This window comes from Phyllobates terribilis, unplaced genomic scaffold (genome assembly GCF_046119375.1).
Source record: "Phyllobates terribilis strain yellow unplaced genomic scaffold, ASM4611937v1 Scaffold_11__3_contigs__length_659146591, whole genome shotgun sequence".
Taxonomy (NCBI): domain Eukaryota; kingdom Metazoa; phylum Chordata; class Amphibia; order Anura; family Dendrobatidae; genus Phyllobates; species Phyllobates terribilis.
The window spans coordinates 384,043,589-384,063,255 of record NW_027362771.1 but is presented as its reverse complement, the minus strand read 5'-3'; the positions used below and the strand labels follow the sequence as shown (position 1 = coordinate 384,063,255).

At 37.5% G+C, this 19,667-nt stretch overlaps 1 protein-coding gene across 3 annotated transcripts in view; it reads left to right on the top strand.

Annotated features, from left to right (window-relative positions):
* MYZAP (myocardial zonula adherens protein) overlaps nt 1–18,344 on the top strand; it is a 103,315-nt gene extending 84,971 nt beyond the window's left edge. For 2 of the 3 annotated variants that reach the window (XM_073652979.1, XM_073652978.1), the window contains 6 exons: nt 6,192–6,275; nt 7,004–7,104; nt 9,844–9,978; nt 10,539–10,586; nt 11,243–11,326; nt 13,594–18,344. In XM_073652979.1, the coding sequence (XP_073509080.1) occupies nt 6,192–6,275; nt 7,004–7,104; nt 9,844–9,978; nt 10,539–10,586; nt 11,243–11,326; nt 13,594–13,708 (567 nt within the window). In that variant the 3' untranslated portion in view covers nt 13,709–18,344. The remainder of the gene's footprint in view (nt 1–6,191; nt 6,276–7,003; nt 7,105–9,843; nt 9,979–10,538; nt 10,587–11,242; nt 11,327–13,593) is intronic. The other variant, XM_073652980.1, reaches the window with a different exon arrangement.
* Nucleotides 18,345–19,667: the final 1,323 nt, after the last annotated feature.

The following is a 19,667-nucleotide window of genomic DNA, read 5'->3' as shown; positions in this document are numbered from 1 at the left end:
GAGAAACTTGGGCCTTATTTTTGCAGCTGTGACATTGTAAACTGGTGATCTCCAGTTGGCACAGTTCTCCACCAAATGGTGCTTAGCATATTATTGATCAAAATCTGGTAAAGTCTGGGTTATTCACAAAATATTTCATTACACCTAACTCCTTCTTGACGCATGCAAACTTTCATTTTTGTGTTTTCATTTTACCTCCCCTTATTGCACAACTTTTTAATTCTTTCTTCAATGTAGCCGTATGAAGTTATTTTTTGCAGAGATGTACTCTTGCATGACACCAGTCATGTTAACATACAATGTACTGGAAAATGGAAAAAAATACAAGTGTAGTGAAATTGCAAAAAACTCCAGTGATTCAGACTTTTTTGGGGGTTTTATTTTTGCGGCATTAATTGTGTGGTAAATATTATCTGGCATCATGATTCTCCAAGTCAGTAGGATTAAGGCGATACAAACATGTGTAGTTTTTTTTATTATTTTAGTGGTTAAAAAAAAAATGTTAAAACTTTTTAAAAAATGTTTTTTTTTTTGTCTACATTTTCAGAGACCCGTAACTTATTATTTTTCTATTGATCGAGCTGTTGGATGGCTTGTTTTGCGGTGCAAGCTAATGTTTTTATTGATACCATTTTGGAATAAAAATTATGTTTTGATCGTTTCTTATTGTATCTTTTTCCTGTCCAAAACCCAGCAATTCTGGCTTTTCAAATTTTTTAGGGATTTATATTTTGATAGATTAGACTTTTATGGATTCAGACAGTTATACCAAATTTGTATATATTGATATCTTTTTTTTTAATGGGAGTAAAATGGGATGATTTGAGCTTTTATATTTTTTTTTAAGTCTCGTTAGAGGACTTGAACCTGTGATCATCTGATCACTTATTCTATAATATATTGCAATACAACTATTATAGTATGTAGTAAAAACCATAGTCTTCTATAAAGCACATTCACAGGCTGGGTTTCAACGGAGACCAGTAATGACAGGTACAGATGTCTTCAGCGGACCCCTGGCTGTCATAGCAACCTATTAGCACCCCGTGATTGTGCCCCCCTATCCATGCTCTTTAAATGCTGCTCTGTGCTGTCAGATATTGACAGAAGCATTTAACAGGTTAATAGAAGCAGAAATAACTTAGTTCCACCCACTGTTGTTGGAGGCAGATGATGGCTGTTTTTGTCAGCCTCTGAGCCACTCAGTACACCCATTCCTGACATGTACAAGACAAGTACGATGAAGGCCAGCAAGAGGTTAAAGGGGTTGTCTACTTTTTTTTTTTTTGATTAAATGTTTGTAAATTGGGATAAAAATTAGTTTTGCAATTAGGTTTCTTTAAAAAATTGTCACTGCCTATAGCCTCTGTGTCGATGCAGAATGAGATAAGAATCCATCAGTCAGCTCGCCTCAGTCTCCTGAGGAATTTGTAATTGTTTTGTCTGTCTGTTTCTGAGCTGTTCTCAGCTAATTTATCAAAGTTAAATGGGCCGCAAAATCGAGAGCCTGTAAAACCCAAAAGGTGCCAGAGTTTTAATAAAACCCAATTGCAAAAATTATGTTTAGCCCCAAATATATGCATTTAATTAAAAACAAAACCCTTCAAAACATTTTTCTTGATGATAGAAAGAAAATGAACCCAGCAGATGTTCAAAATCAACACTGATGCTCACCCTATGAATACAATATACAGTATAAACCTTACAATACCACACTTAGAGTGCAGACTGTAGAAAATGTATGCCCGTGCTGTAGTTCAAGGCAACATCGGCTATTTGAATTATTCAGCCAGCAACATTTGTTGAAACTGAACAGATATGAAGCTTGAAATAATTTGATATATGACAAACCTCCCATACATTAGTCAGTACAGCATCTCCCTATTTCTGTTTCCTGAATTTTCACCTTGCTTGTGCACAAAAATTATTTTGGAGCACAAAAATCACAAAACCCATATTCCCAAATAACCATATACTATCCGTTACAGTATATGTACAGTATGGGTCAAAAATCGGGACACATGTGTTCATGCAATGGTTTCTTTGCTCTTATTGGAATGTGCACATAATAGATTCATACTGAAGGCAGCAAAACCACAAAGAGATACATATAGAAAGAATGAGTATAGAAACACATGAGAAACAAACCAGATTATGGGTTTAACCTTTAGCTCTTTTACTCTGATGACAATTTTACAAAACCTTGGTATTCTCTCAAGTAGATTCTTCAGAGTCACCTGGAATGCTTTCCTATGAACAGATATGGTTCCATACAGTGCTGAACGCTATTCCATAAAACCATCAAAAACTATAATGAAACTGGCTCTCATGAGGACAGGTTCAAGAAAGTAAGACCAATAATTATCTCTGCTGCAGAGGATAAGTTTATCAGTTATCAGCCTCAGAAACTACAAATCCACAGCATCTCAGATAACAACCCTAAGATGCAAAGACATCTAGCAGCAGGCACATTTCAACATCAATTCTCCAGAGAAGACTGCAAGAAGCATGCCTTTATGGTGGAGCTGAAGCAAAGAAGCCACTATGGAAGACCACAAACAAGAAAATGCTTGTTTGCGCCAAACAATAAAAGATCTGGATATCAGATCAGGGGAAAGCTGAACTGTGGTCTGATGAGTCAAAACATGAGATTCTTGGAATAAATTGTCAAGTCTTTGTGAGATGCAGAAAAGGTGAGAGTATGTATTGTACATGTGTTGTGCCCTCTATGAAGCATGGAGGGGGAGGTGTGATGGTGTAGTGGTGATCTGCTAGTGACACTGTTGATGATTTATTCTAAATTATAATTACCTACACTCACCCAGCATGGCTACCACAGCATTCTGCAATAATATGCCACTCCAGCTGGTTAGCTCTTAGTGGAACCATCATTTGTGTTTCTACAGGAAAAAAACACCTCCAGATTATGTAAAACACCTCCAATTATGTACAGTAATTGTTTGCCAGGAAGGAGGGATGGATGGTGGTGTCCAATGTCTTAGGTTCCCCAATTATCCAATGTTAACCCGATTTAGATAGTATGGGATAAGCTGGACTGCCGAGTGAAGGCAAAGCAGCCAACAAGTGCTCAGCACTTCTAGGAGCTCCATCAAGACTGTTGGATATTCAATCGGGTGACTATCTGATGAAGATGCTTGACAGAATACTGAGCGTGTGTAAAGCAGTCATTAGAATAAAACAGGGGAGTGAGGGGGTACTTTGAGGAAACTAAGGTTTAACACATATTCCGGTTTGTTTCACACTTGTTTCCTTACTCCTTGTTTCCATATGTGTTCCTTCGTGGTTTTGTTGTGCCCAAACTTGTGGCAGGTACTGTATATATATTTTTTATTACCTTTTTTAGGTTTTACATAATAGTTTTTCAGAATTTTTCACTTGTGATACAGACAAAGCACTCCAAATCCACTCTAAAATTTACATTTTTACTTTGTGACATGGCAGTGTGCACTGACAAAAAATAATTGTCAGCTGTATATTCCAGTTCTTTTCCAGATAAGGGCAGCTCAAGAAAATATCAGGCTTCCTCCTTCCGCTTGTGATAAATTCCATGAATTGTATGCATTTTACAACCATTTTTCTATTTTAGTGGTGTTTCTTTCATGCATTTTGTATGCTTTTTCTTCCTTTAGAGGAGCTATGGGAGAAAGCAGGAAAAAAAATGTTAAACCTAAAGAATGCTGCATCTGGAAAAAATGCCACAAAAATGCACTGTTGGTAGTTACATATTTACCTATTTACTACACGCTAACAGTTGGCTGCACTTTTTAGGGTATGTGCACACGATCGGTATGGGCAGTGCTTTGAACGCTGTATACTTTATGCTTCATCCAAAGCGCTGCACGCAGGTGAATCCGCACATGTTGATTGAACCATGCGGATTCACCGCATTCAATACATTGCACTGATCTCATTTCTCTTGGTGAGACTAGCGACTCCGCAAGAGAAACTGACATGCTGCGGTCTGTGAAGACGCGCCGCATGTCCGTCTCCGCGGGTGATCCGCAGGTGCACGGAGATGCTTAGTGGGGATGAGATTTCTTGAAATCCCATCCGCTATGCTGTAACATCTGGCCGCTGCGTCCAATCCGCAGTGATTACTGATCGTGTGCACATATCCTTATGCTCCAAAAATGTTTGAAAAAGCCCCTGGAAAAATGTTTTGTTTTTTTTTAAATACATTGTGTCGAACCACCTTTAGTGCTGTAGATACAAACTGGAGACAAGCCGGCACTCTTCCTTGAAAAAAACACTTTATTAATCCATGTGCTTAAACACCATTACAGGACGCTCACCTGTAACCAGAGGTGGACACCGCGTTCACAGCGCTTGCTTGATTCCAGGGATACCCATGCAATTCGTTCACTGATGAAGGTCTGAAACAGATCGAAACGTTTGCACAATTTTTGGATTGCTTATTAAAAGATTCAAGTTCATTATCATTTGGAGCGCCAAGGTTTTTTTGCTATACTTAAACACCAGTAAGACACAGTCATTCCTTATAAGGAAGTTTATTTCCGAAACGCGTCACATTTGAATACCTGTGTTTAAATGGAGTTTAAGCACATGGATTAATAAATAAAAAATGCTTTTTCAAGGAAAACGAGTGTTGGCTTGCCTGCAATTTGTATCTTGACCAGGAAAAGAGAATGAACCTAGCAGAGCATCTAGGATGAATTCATTGCAGGTGTGGGGAGCTGTTATCTTCTTTTTTGCATTAGTACTGTAGATAGGTTTGAAATTTTAGGATGCATTTTACCAAATGTTTTCAATGAGCAGTTCTGACAGAGTCCTGACCATTTGTGTCCTTAAACTACACTGATTAAGCTTTAAGAAAAGCTTAACTTACGAGAGAAACATCAACTTAACCTACTTAGTGAACAGCTAGGAATAAGGATGAACAACTGTAACACAAAGCACAAACCAGCGCAATCTCTAGACATCCATAAATCCCCATCTAGTTCACATTTTATAGTTATACATAGGAGATTCAATTCATAACCTAACCAAATATTGGCACGAGACCCCGAGAGGACACATAACAGGCCATTAGTCTTTCTCTCTTTCGGCTGCTGATCTTTCAACAATTTTGTTTTAAACTGGGATTTAGTGTCACATCACAATTCTCAATTCTAAATCTTCCTTACATTAGAATGACATAAATGTAAAATCTATTTCCCAAACAAGGTGTTGACTGAAACTGCACAAACTCTCAGGGTGAATGCACAGCAGAATTCATGTTCTAGTATGTCAACCATCAATCTCAAAAGATACTTTGTGACAAGGCAATAAGATTCAGCTATTGCAGAATGACAAGCAAAGTTATTACTGAGAGGAAATAAAAAATAGAGAAAGGGGATAAGAGGGTTCTAAAAAATGAAACCATATTTATAAAACAGGTGAGACTTTTTGAGGGCACTTTTAAATTTAACATTCAGAAAGGGCATTGTGAGAGAATGAAATAGGTGCAACACGGCTGTCAAAAGACATTTCACTTCTTACCATAGAGGAACGGGTCTCAAAGATTAATTTTCTAATTTTGATGAAGGACATAGTCGCCGATGACCTTTATTTATTTCTTATTTTTCAATGTTATTTGCATACCTTTGTATTTATGATCACAGTTTACATTGTTTCATAGTTTGTGTTCTTTTGTTTTTTCTACTCTTTATATTTTTTTCAACAAAAAGATATCAAGTAAAAATAAGACAATTGGCTTCAGACACTTGATTCGATATTAAACATGTCAGAGCTTGCTCCTGTTCGGTGCCGGAGTCCCTGCTACTATTGACCTGCAGCCACTCTGTGTGCCAGTGTTTGGGGCCTCAGTATGGCATGTGCTGGGACATGCCATAGTGTGTTTGAAATCAGAGGTCTCAGAAATTATTGCCATGTTATGTATCACTGTAAAATGAATATATCAAAGTTATAATTAGTTAAACGCTTTTTTAAAGGACATGTTACACACATCAATTAAATTAAGACACATTCAATTAAGAACAGTTTTCACTGTATAAGTGGCTACTTTTTAATAAAGATATATTTTGTAGTCCATCTTCTCGGTGAGTCAGGAATTGTCATCAGAATCCAAAATATTCTCCAACAATGAAAAAGAGTTATTAATAACTACCAGATGTTATCAGAATCCATTTCTTTTCTTTTTTTTCTTTTAGATTGAGCTATTAAGGAAAAAGGTCCACTACAAGGATTTACTTATTCAGCAGCTTCTAGAAAGAATAGCAATCTTGGAAGGAGAGGTAAGATGAGAGCTGTTAATTGTATCATGTCATAAACACATAATAGTACGATATTAAACCTTAAAGAAGCACTCCTCCCATCAAAGTTTTTATCCTGAAATCATCATATTATATAGCACTGTGTACTTACAATTACTCATTTTGCCTTTCTACACAGTAAATTCTTCTCTTTTCCATTAGATCCAGGACATCACATGAATAAAAACAGACTAACTGAACCCTTCTAAATTGTTTGTAGAAACAGGAAGTCTCTTGTCCCTGCATTTAGCATTTCCCTTTTCAACTCATGACCCAGCTGCTCCCTCCTCCTCTTGCCTGGGATTGTTTCAGTGACTCATGACTCATACAGGGAAAACTGACCTCCTGTTTTTACATAGAGCTTGGAAGGATTTAGCTAGTCAGTTTTAATCACGTGATGTCATAGACCTAATGGAAAAAGGAAGAATTAACTGGGTAGAAAGGTAAAATGAGCAATTGTCAGTACACAGTGCTATATAATATGATGATTGCAATATATTAGGAGGATAAAAATCTTGATGAGAGGAGTGCTTCTTTAAGGACCATGTCTTCTGCAATCTGTATCATTATTAGTGAATTTTGCAGTGAAGATAAGGATAACTTTAGTGCTGCAAAGCCCAGAATGTCTTGGATTTTTATGTGGTGTAAAGCATTCTTACTTATAATATTTGCTTAGAACATCATCCTAAATTATTTGTGTTCTATTTTAGAATAATGAATTACAAGACAAAATGGAATACTTGATGGCAAACCAACCAAAGGAAGCCCCAGAAACCAAAGACGCTTCAACTTCATGTGAACCTCCTCAAATGTAAGTAACGGGCACTTGGAAATAGGAGATCTTTAGAAAACTACTTCTGCGAGAGTGTTGTGAGCATGCTCTGTTACATGTGCAGAGGTTACTGTGCAGTGATAGGGAGGAGCTGTGCTGTCTTCATCATCTGTTGTCAATGATGTGATCCTCGGTAATCTCATTTTTTCACTGTAATTCTGCTTTGAAGATGATGAGATGATGGCTGATACTGTATACAATGTACACAGCACAAGCTGAAAAATACACAGATGAAAAGTGTCAGCCTATTAAATGGTCCGGTGGCCAATGTAACAGCTGAAGTTTATATGGATAGTTATATGAGAAATGTAGAAACACTAACAAAGGTTATTTTCTGGCGATACGTTCCCTCTTAGGTAAGGCTGTACTTACAGCAAGGCGTGTTTAGCTTTCCTTTCATGAGTTAGAAAAGAAGCCATTGGGCAATTTAAAAACTTGCACTGTTATAGTTGAAAATCGCTGCAAGTCACAGCGCTGATATTAGGTCATAATAATAATATATTAAAAATAATCGTAATTTGCAGAGATAAATTGTTCTCTGATAGGGCCAAAAATGCATAAAGCATGACAAAGCCTGTTTTTAGATTATAACATTTACCTTCAGGCTTTATTCAGACATCCGATTTTTTTCACTTACATGAAAAATGAACTGATTTTAATCAGTGTTTTGAATTAGATTTTCATCAATGTTTCAGTTTTTACCATAGTGTTTCATCAGTAATTTTCAAGTATGCAGAGATAATTAAAGAAAAAAAAGTAAAGGCTTCCTCTACTCGATAGGGTAGGTTTACACTAGCGTATCAAAAAATCAATCCAAGTTTCATCCAGAAAAGTGGGATTATTTTTTCTCACTTGTCATCCGTGTGCAAACCATTATTTTTTTACAGCAGGAGTTATTAGTCATTTACAGGACCATTTACAGTTTCCTATGTTACAGAATTACAATGTATCCGTAAAAATCTAATATTATACTATGGCTCCGTATGGCATCCGATTTTTTACACACCCAATTGACTTGAATGGGTGAATCTCATCTGAAGTACAGAAGAAACTAGTGCGTGCTGCGATTTTTTTTTTTTTTGTGTAACATTGGACTGCACTCGGATGTCATCCGACTGCAGTCCGATGTACGGGCACAGAGACAATGGAGAAGATGGAGAAATTAAGCTCTCCATCTTCTCCACACCTGTGCTGCGATTCTCTCATGCGAGAGAATTGGATCACAGTAAGATGACACTCGGATCAAACTCTGGCATAGTTTGAGCTGAGTGTCAATAGCATAACCGGCCCGAGAGAATATATGGCTGTGTGAGTGAGCCCTTAATCAGTGAAAAAATTTGTTCGTCTGCACTGCTCTATTGAATAAAATTGCACTTGGACTGAAAATACGAAAGAGTCCTTACAATGTTAAAAACAGACCCATAGATTTATATGCTTGATTTTTGACTCAAATCAAAAACTGGATTTTTTTGTGGATACACAGTCCAAAAAAACTGAAACACAGACATATGGCTATAATGAGTACATGTTGTAGTAATGAAAAAAAGTAGATAAAACATACATGAAAATCAGACACTTGAATGAGGCCTTAGACATCACGTCAAACTATGGCCAAAATTTGGTCCTCAGGGTGATTATATTTGGCCTGCGACTATGTGGGGCCATAATTCTGTATGGAGGACTATGTGGGGCCATAATTCTGTATGGAGGACTATTTGAGGCCATTTTTCTGCATGGAGGATTATGTGGGGCCCATTATACTGTGTGGAGGGCTGTATGGGGATCACAGTTGGGGCATCATACGGTGTTGGGCTCACCATATTTTGCCAGGGGAGTTCAGGAAGGGGGTACAGTAGGGTCATCATAAAATATGTGTGGAGGGTACTGTGGAGGAATTCATTGTTGGGGTATCATACTGTGTTTGGGGGGCACATTTGTTGGCATCATACTTTATGGGGGCAATAAAAGGGCAATCTAGGGGCTTCAGTAGGAGGACATTTACTTTGTAAGGGCGGCAGCTTTGTGAGACACGCTCCTCTCTGACCCCACCGAATATTAAGGGTTTTTATTTTTTAATAAATATCAAGGTTGGCCCGCGACTTTGTCTAAGTTTATAATTTTGGCCCTTAGTGTATTTGAGCTTGACATTCCTGCCTTACACAATGTTTTAGCAGTTTTTTTTTAATTGTGTAGAATATTTTTTTGACTTGAAGATGACTTGCAAAAGTAAAATGAGAAATGCAAGAACACCATAAAGTGGATGTACTAGCATTTTATAGAGTCGAGAAATGTTTATTCTATTTTTATTGCATTCCTTTCCATAAACTTGTGTCTTGCTTATGACAATCAATATTATGCTAGTAAATAATTCTAAATGCCACTCCTTCTTTCAGCATATATTTGTTTTATCACAGCGTGCTGAACAGAATATAATTGGGAAATCATGCATAGCAAAGTTCTTGGTTTTCAGAAGGTATTTTTTACTAAGCGGCACCAAATGAGTGACACAGAAGTGTGCATACTGTATAGTTAGGGGGCAGACATGGCTTAAACAATACTGCTGCAGTACTTGGTAATAAAGAACATTTTTATAGGCTTTCTACAATATCATTATATAAACTCACCTGGTTTTATCTTTTGCCTTTCCCTGCAGCCGGATTTTACAGATATTGTTCCCTAAATGCTACCAATTTGACAATTTTTCCCCTTGTTACTCAGGGAAAAAGTGCAACCCCAACAACCACAACCCAAACAACCACAACCCCAACAACCACAAACCCCAAAACCACGGATAGTATTGGCCATTACTCAGTCCAGTAAGAAAATGTATAACTACGATCCAGAGGTAGGCAGGTAAGGACTGCTAAGCTAAAGAACACTATATTAGCTGCCTGGGAAGCACTGAGTGAATATAGAAGGTGCTCAGCTATCGTCACTGGTATGTATATGTTGTGTCGTGTTACCCATGACCAGTTCACTGTTAGCTCAGGAGTAAGAATGCTTCTTTTATTGTGAGTCTTGAAGGGCAATGAAGGTGTGTAACCTTTAGTGTTCTTTATTACCAGGCCCACAGTTTTTCCTGTGGATAGCAGTACTGGTTTTGTTATAGTCAGATGCCATAGTATACGTCTACAGCACCGTTATTATGTACATTGTGCTATAACCGTGCGTGCATTTGGTAACCTTTTGTTCTACGGACCCCTGGGCATTGTGTAGTAAGAACAACATCCTGTTCTCTTCACTGTAGTAAGCAACATTAACAAAGATGAAATGGTCCCACCCAAAAGTGCTTTACATGTGTTTCTTTACTCAGATTCTCTCAGCCCGTCGTTCCCATTGTATGTGATCATGGAAAAGCAGTTAACATGTGGAAAAATCTCATTGTTTTAGTGTAGTGTATTTTCTCTTCACAGTTTTTCATCAGATTCACCTGCAAGTACAAACACTACAACTACTACCGAGTAAGTTATAATTTGTAATAAGGATTATCTACGAAATGTCAAACAGTAATAATTTAAAAAAAAGATAAATTCAGATGGCAAGGTCTACTATGATAAGAGGCTATGCATGCTAATTTCCTAAATATTGTATGGAATTTGATCTTCCATAATCTATGACCAGCATGGCCACAATGTGACCTGAAGGGCCACAAGCAATGTGTAGCTCTCTTTCATACAGGTATTTCTCATGAGGCTGGGCAAAACCTAAATGTCCAGCCTAGTCCTGGAGAAATCATTGTATATTTTATTATCAGGGAACTGTGGCTACCACATTTGGTAGGGTAATATTATAGCAGCAACTACTAAGTGGGCACTGTTACGCTGCATGAAATATTTTCTACTTTGACTACTTTTGACTTTATCTCCACAATGCAGAGGTGAAATAAAAATTTTTTATTCCGCTCTGCAGCAACAATCACATGGTGCGTCCAGTTCAACATGAAAAATGTGGTGAAAGGTCCTTTTTACATATAATTACTTTATAATACTCATCACAGTCTAACAATAAGAAATTATTCTGTCTTTTGTCGACAAGTAACAATCTTGGTAGTAAAGATTTTTCTTTGTAGTTATTATACAATTATCATATAACAATCATTTCCCCTTCTTTTTAATAGGATTGATGGGCCCCCCGAGGAAGCCAATGCGAATCGCGCGTCGGGGCTTTTTCTGACACGCACAGGTACATCCGCACTTAATGGGTAAGAACCATTATCTCGCCTTTATACTATTGTGTACTGACCGGTGCTTCCTTATTAGATTGGGTGATACATGCGGCGTATTGTGTAGCATGTCTAGTAACCCTGTTACATGAGTATTATTTACCTGTTTTGACCATTACATGCACTACTCATGTAACATGATGCAGTATTGTCCATCTTACTTGTGATTCCATTTGATTGGTCTCTGTACATGCATGGTTTCATTTTATTCAGTTTTTTCAACAGTCATTATAATATATGTATATATACACTGCTCTAAAAATAAAGGGAACACTTATACAACAGAATATAACTCCAAATAAATCAAACTTCTGTGAAATCAAACTGTCCACTTAGAAAGCAACACTGATTGACAATCTATTTCACATGGTGTCGTGCAAATGGAATAGACCATAGATGGAAATTATTGGCAATTATCAAGACACCCTCAATAAAGGAGTGGTTCTGCAGGTGGGGACCACAGCCCACATCTCAGTACCAATGCTTTCTGGCTGATGTTTTGATCACTTTTGAATGTTGATTGTGCTTTCACACTCGTGGTAGCATAAGACAGACTTTACAACCCACAGAAGTTGCTCAGGTAGTGCAGCTCATCCAGGATGGCACATCAATGCGAGCTGTGGCAAGAAGGTTTGCTGTGTCTGTCAGCGTAGTGTCCAGAGGCTGAAAGCGCTACCAGGAGACAGGCCAGTACACCAGCAGATGTGGAGGGGGCCATAGGAGGACAACAACCCAGCAGCAGGACCGCTACCTCCGCCTTTGTGCAAGGAGGAACAGGAGGAGCACTGCCAGTGCCCTGCAAAATGACCTCCAGCAGGCCACAAATGTGCATGTGTTTGCACAAACGGTTAGAAACCGACTCCATGAGGGTGGTTTGAGGGCCTGACGTCCACAGATGGGGGTTGTGCTCACAGCCCAACACCATGCAGGACGCTTGGCATTTGCCACAGAACACCAGGATTGGCAAAGTCGCCACTGGCGCCCTGTGCTCTTCACAGATGAAAGCAGGTTCACACTGAGCACATGTGACAGACGTGACGGAGTCTGGAGACGCCATGGAGATCTGCTGCCTGCAACATCCTTCAGCATGACCAGTTTGGCAGTGGGTCCATAATGGTGTGGGGTGGCATTTCTTTGGAGGGCAACACAGCCCTCCATGCGCTCGCCAGAGGTAGCCTGCCATTAGGTACCGAGATTAGATCCTCAGACCCCTTGTGAGACCATATGCTGATGCGGTTGGCCCTGGGTTCCTCCTAATGCAGGACAATGCCAGACCTCATGTGGCTGGAGTGTGTCAGCAGTTCCTGCAAAATGAAGGCATTGAAGCTATGGACTGGCCCGCCTGTTCCCCAGACCTGAATCCGATTGAACATATCTGGGACATCATGTCTCGCTCTATCCACCACTATTGCACCACAGACTGTCCAGAAGTTGGCGGATGCTTTAGTCCAGGTCTGGGAGGAGATCCCACAGGAGACCATCCGCAACCTCGTCAGGAGCATGCTCAGGCGAGGTAGGGAGGTCATACAGGCACGTGAAGGCCACACACAATACTGAGCTTCATTTTGACTTGTTTTGAGGACATTACATCAAAGTTGGATCAGCCTGTAGTGTGTTTTCCACTTTAATTTTGGGGGTGACTCCAAATCCAGGCCTCCATTGGTTAATAAATTTGATTTCCATTGATGAGTTTTGTGTGATTTTGTTGTCAGCACATTCAACTTTGTACAGAACAAAGTATTCAATGAATATTTCATTCATTCAGGTCTTGGATGTGTTATTTGAGTGTTCCCTTTATTTTTTTGAGCAGTGTGTATATGTATATGTATATATGTATATGTATATGTATATATATATATATATATATATATATATATACACATAATGAACTGCGCTTATACTAACATCCATTTATGGCCTGTGTCGTTGTCCTCATAATTGTGTCTTCACTAGCCTGGTTGTATGTGTGATTTTTGTATTATTGAAATCTGCTTTTATATATAATAGGATTATCTCAAAATTTTCAACATTTTTATGATACACAGGTTTCTTGACTAATGTTCTACTATTTTTGGGGTGTATATGCTCCTGATGCTCTTTCTTTATTGTTATTATACTCATCACAGTCTGACAATGAGAGATTATTCTAACTTTTGTCGACAAGTAAAAATCGTGGTAGTAAAGATTTTTCTTTGTAATTATTATACAATTATTATATAACAATCATTCCCCCTTCTTTTTAATAGGATTGATGGCTGTAAACCAAATGGCATAGGACCTGAATCTAAAGGACCTCCTCAAAGATCATACACCCCTTATATGAGAGTCTTAGAGTTGAGTATGAAGAATAAAGTGTCCTAAACTCAAGATCACTGAAGAAAAGAAACATTCCACAGAACATCTATTCACTTCTACATTCAGACTTAAGTGTTGGTTTACCACAAACAATTCAGCAATATGGCACATGCAGGCAACTGCAGCAAGACAGTTTTACAGTATCCAAAGTAATCAGGTGCCAAAGTGATCACAAAAACATCAAAATAGGATTTAAAAGCTGTCTCACATTTTGAGCTCTTAGATATGAATTGGTAACAAGAAACCTTTTTTTGTTGCACTCCTCTTTGGGTCTGGAAGATATGCATCTGTCACTGCTATATTGATCCTTTATGCAAATATAATGTACTTCACTATGCAATGATACCCATGTACACACTATCTATTGCTGCACTGTACACTTTTATGCTGCACTTACTCTATATTATTCAAGATTTATAACTCATGAACAAGAGAGGTTTACCACAACCCAATCCTTTAAAGTAACACTCCAGTTTTCTTTTAATTCATCCTTTCACTAGACCCCAAAATATATAACACAGCTAGTATTACCTTACTTAATTGTTTCTTTCTATCAGGAAATTCATGGCATACTTCTTTGTGGGAATTCTATGATTTTATGTTCCCTAAATGGAATCACCAACTTAGTCAATAGAAGTTACTGTATGATGAAATTGCATTTACTATACCACTGGAGTTCTTCACCGGGAGAAGACAGAAGCTCCTATCACACATCATGATGATGACATCACAGCTCCTGTCACACAATTACAATTCAGCCTCCTGGTGTATATTTATAATATATTTCCATATTTAGAATATAAAAGGTTAGTATAATTATTAAGCCATCCCAGCTGACAGAAATAATACTGGCTCTAGCTGGTCAAGAGATATTGTTCTGAAGCATCATGGGATTTATAACAGAGTATAAAGGAATAAATTGCAGAATGAGAGCTAAGAATCATTAAGATACTTTCTGAAGGGAAGAAAACAATAGGCTCAACTGTAGAGAAATAAGTACACTATATATAAAAATGTCGAGTGTAACCAAGCTGGGGGTGTGGTTATAGAAAAAAAGGGAGTGCTACTTTAAAAAAAAAAAAGCAAGCCCTTGATTTTCTCACAAATTTAGGAGTACAAATGATCTAGAAGGAATGGTTGGACTTCATTGATTTAATAAGGTACAAATGTTTAAAGGTGTTGTCTCATGAATCTGGCCCACATTAATAATTTTAGGCTCTCACCCCTAGAAATAAGACCTCCTTTTAAAGGAAAAGAGTTTGAATAACTAACTTATAACAGTACATATATGAACCATGTATTTTCATGATACTGATGTGCCTTATTAAAACTGCATTTTAGCTTTATAGTACTACAGTTTATATGATTATACAAGTAAACTGATTCTGTATTTTTTAAACTTCAGGTCAAATGGTTTTCTTATAAGAGTCATATATATTTTATAGATTTTATGAATCACTGCCTGAAATCATATAGACCAGCGTAACATAGCTGTAGACGTGGAACATACAAAGATTCAGGATAGATATGCCTTAAATAATGAAAATGAAAAAGTCATGGACTCCATTGCCTCACAACTCCATATAACAATATTTTAGGATTGATGTAAAATGAAACGCAGAATGCTGGAGTTCAGTTTGGCTCTATTTATATGGTTTTGAATGGTGTTTGCATGTCCTTACAATGTCTGTGTGATAGAGTAAAGTAAAATTAGATTGTGAGCTCCTACTAGAGCAGGGGCGGATATCCATGTATTCTCTGTAATGGCACTGGAAAATATGTTGCATAGTAATAAGTAACATTCACACGCAATGTAATATTATAGGCGATATTAAGAACTTGCGATGTTACCCCATATATTTGTGGGTTTTGTATTCAAGACAAATGCTTTATAATTTTAATCAGCCATTGCTCTGTGTAGTCTACATGCCCCTGTGAGAAAGGGAAATGTCTTTTGGTAATGAATATCTTAGTTAACACCCAATATTTCACATTCTTCATCAACTTGTATGAACCTTAAAATACATTAAGGGTTTGTGCACACGATCAGGAGCCGCTGCGGGTTTGAAGCTGCGTGCTTATGCAGCGTCAAACCCGCAGTGGCCAGATGTTACAGCATAGTGGATGGGATTTCCAGAAATCCCATGTCCACTATGCGTCTCAGTGCACCTGCGGATCACCCGCGGACATGGACATGCGACACATCTTTCCAGACCGCAGCATGTCAATTTCTCTTGCGGGGTCGCTAGTCTCCGCAAGAGAAATTAGATCTCTACAATATATTGAATGCGGTGAATCCGCATGGTTTAATGAACACATGCGGATTCACCTGCGTTCAATATAACGCAGCACTTTGGACGCAGCATAAAGTATGCTGTGTCCAAAGCGCTGCCTGTCCAGATCGTGTGCACATACCCTTAGGAAACAAAATACTAGATATATCTAGAATCTAGAAATTGCTGGGAACTAGAACATCATCAGAAGCTAATGGAAATATTACACTACATATACTGTAGCTGATAATTATGCTCCTCAACACTGACATTGCAATTCCAGGAAGAAAAAATTGTGTCATTATGAAAATCACAGCATCGATAGACATAGTAATGATATACTAACGATGAAAAAAAATGGAAGCAAAAATAAAATTTCACATCTCAATTTATTCAGTAACAAGTATGAGCACCACAAGCAGAAATATACACACCTACATGCCTTGAAATGCTATTAGTGAGGTTATTAATGGTTGTCTGAGGAATGTTGTGCCACACTGAATGCACTTGGGCAAATCATCAAGATACGCTGCTGGCACCTGCCTTTGCAATTGCTGACCAATGACTTCCCAGATTTTGCTCAATGGAATACAAGCCCGGAGATGTTGCAGGCCATGGTAACACATTTAGGCTATGCAGGTTGCTCAAAGTAACATGAGCAACATGTGGCCTGGCATTGATAAATCGCTTCTTGGACACTTTGCTGAAATGCCCGTATGAATCATTCCATGACCTAATCAATTTTACTCCAGAACAGCAGTCAAAGCTGATAAGTAGTTTTTCTACCAAGAGAATATTTCTATAATATGAATAATCACAAGCAGTAAGGATCTACTTTATGGCTGTGCACAACTGATAGATAATACAGCCATGTACATGAGGCCTTATGTAAATATTTTTCCTAATAAAAAGGAAACTTTTGACTGTGAAAAGCCGGTCCACTCTCCTGCCATGTCTCTTATTTCTATTCCGTTAAATAACAATTCATGATAATTTTTCTTTGAACACTCTGTTGTGCTACACCTCAGTTATTGCTCCTAGAAATATATGAATAGATGGACAACTTGGTGTAAGCCGTTAAGATATGTGTTCCTGCACAGTCTGGCAGCGTCCAATCAGTGCTGCCAGTACCAATCTGTGTAGGGACATGCCCCTTTGACAAAAAAAAAAAAGATGTCAATAGTTGTCAATTTATTTGAAAAATAGAACAAAACAGCTTTAAAGGTTGTCATACGCATTAGGTAGAAGTAGGTGTATGGCTGAACAATGGAGAATGGTTGATCATCTGGTGAACAATTGTTTAACGATGCCGACATCCACATTTTCGCCCATATTGGCTGCTACAGTCATTTGAACTGGTTATACATGACCAATGATACCTGGTTATGGGTATATTTTAATGAGGAAAAAACATTCATGAATAATATACCTACTAATTTGCAACAATGAATATATCACCAAATATGTTGAATTTTGTCAAGGTACACACTGCCTCTTTCTGGTTATCCATACAGAAAACATTATCTATGAGTATAGTACAAATCTTCAGCAGGCGGTAATAGATCTTTTACATTGATCAACCTATAATGCAGATAATTAGATATAAAGATACAGAATATATAGATGTCCAATATATGTAAACCTTGCCCCCAGTGTACATTTATTTATAACCATAATAAAAAGACTATTTGTGTTAAAAACAGATTTTCTACATGTAAATACTGCTGCGTGCCTTAAATGCAACTTTCTTGATATTTTAATATTCATATGTAAGTTTTGATATTTTGCAGTGTTACATTACATTATACAGACTCGATACTATAAATGTAACATCAGTTGAAACATATTTTGGTAAAATGTCTGCAATCTGATTTTTTTTTAAATTACAACCTTACTGCAATAAATATTCTAACTACCTGATATAATTACGGTAAATGGAGTTGTTGTATGAAATGCAAAATATAATACATGAGATTGCAAAGGTATATTTCATGAACTTTTATTCAATATAAATGCACATTGTTTGTTATGGCCAAAGTTTTGTCCCAGGTCCTGATCTGCTTTTAGTCTGGTGAGCCTGTACCATGCAGACTTATGTAATGTGTACAGTAACCTGGCCAGGCAGTGTATATTGACTCGGAATACTAACAATGAGAATAATGTGCATGCTGAAAGAACCTAATTCTTGGAACAATGGGCCCAAATCATAATTTGATATTTATTTAAGTCACTTTTCTTTTCATGTCATGTGGAATTTGCTGATGTTTTTTTATGCCAAATTCTTAAAAATGATGGTTTATGAATTTGGTGCAAATTCAAAAATTCCCTTTTTTTTTTTCTTCTTCATTCAGGTTTTGTGACTTTTTTTTACACCAAAATTCACAAATCCTTTGAAAACTAGCAAAAATGTGCCAAATTGAAAACTCTTCCAGAAATCTTACCCCAGTGTGGGTGGGTTTGTGGTGACTGTAGTGAGACACGCAAAAAAAACTGCAACATTTTATTAAAGTCGCATTTTATAAATCTGTCTGAATCATCCAAATTATGTATATTTTGATGTCTAGGAAAAGTAAAAAGTTAGAGTTGTCGAGGAAAAGTTGTAAAAGTTGTTGAGGAAAAACTAAAATAAAGACTTAAATAAAGAAAGGCAACTTAAAAAATGGAGCAAAACGTATAGAGAATAAGGTGCAAATAATAAAGCCACTATAAGGGAGCAAATTACTCCATAAAAATGGAGAAACAGAAATTATGAATTGGGGCCAAATAATGTCTGTGAGCCAAATCTTGTTGCTTGTTCACTACACATAATATTTTTATGGCAAATGTAACATACAAGAAGAGAACCTGCTTTCAGAATATTGGTAAAACTAAGTAAGACTATTGGTACCAGTGAACTTCTATTTACGTACAAATGTAAATATTAAAAGCAGTTACATCTCTGTGGAACAATCTATCCCTAAGGCTTAGTTCTGATAGTGTGTTGTGCCACCAGAGAGAAACATCTTTAAGGGCCCATTGATTATTCTATGAAGCTTGCCTACTATTCTAGAGTTCCCCATGGGCGTTCTTGCTAGTGGTGTTCACAGCATTTCCCAAAAAGGAGAATTAGTTTTTATGGCTTCTATAAAATTGTGAAACTGCTTCAGAACACTTGAAGCTTAGGCCAGATTTTGTGGCTCCCCGAGTGCCAATGCTGTGAATACTACAGTGACCCAGCATTAGCCGCCATCCACTTGAATGAGTGCTAACAATGTATAACTAGCTTTTACTTCTGTTAGCAGCTGTAGGAAGAATGAACTGTATAGCGTTACCTTCATAATGCTTGGTATTGAATAACTATCACATAAATGTTCACAAAGCATCTATGAATGGAAATAAAGAGAATAAGCACTAAGAAGTTTCCACGTGTGCTTCATCTGAGAATATAGCTCCCTAATACATTAAGTCTTTCTATTTGTGCATTTTCCTCTATAAATCTCACCAGCCAAATGCATAACATATGTCATTGGATAGGCGTTACAGAGCAGAAATATACAGAATTATTTATATTACTCACTTATATAGCGCCATTAATTTCCACAGCGCTCTACAGACATCAACATCACTGTCCTCATTGAGGCTCACCATCTAACTTTACTATCAGTATGTCTTTGTAGTGTGGGGGGAAACCGGAGAACTCTGCGAAAACCCAC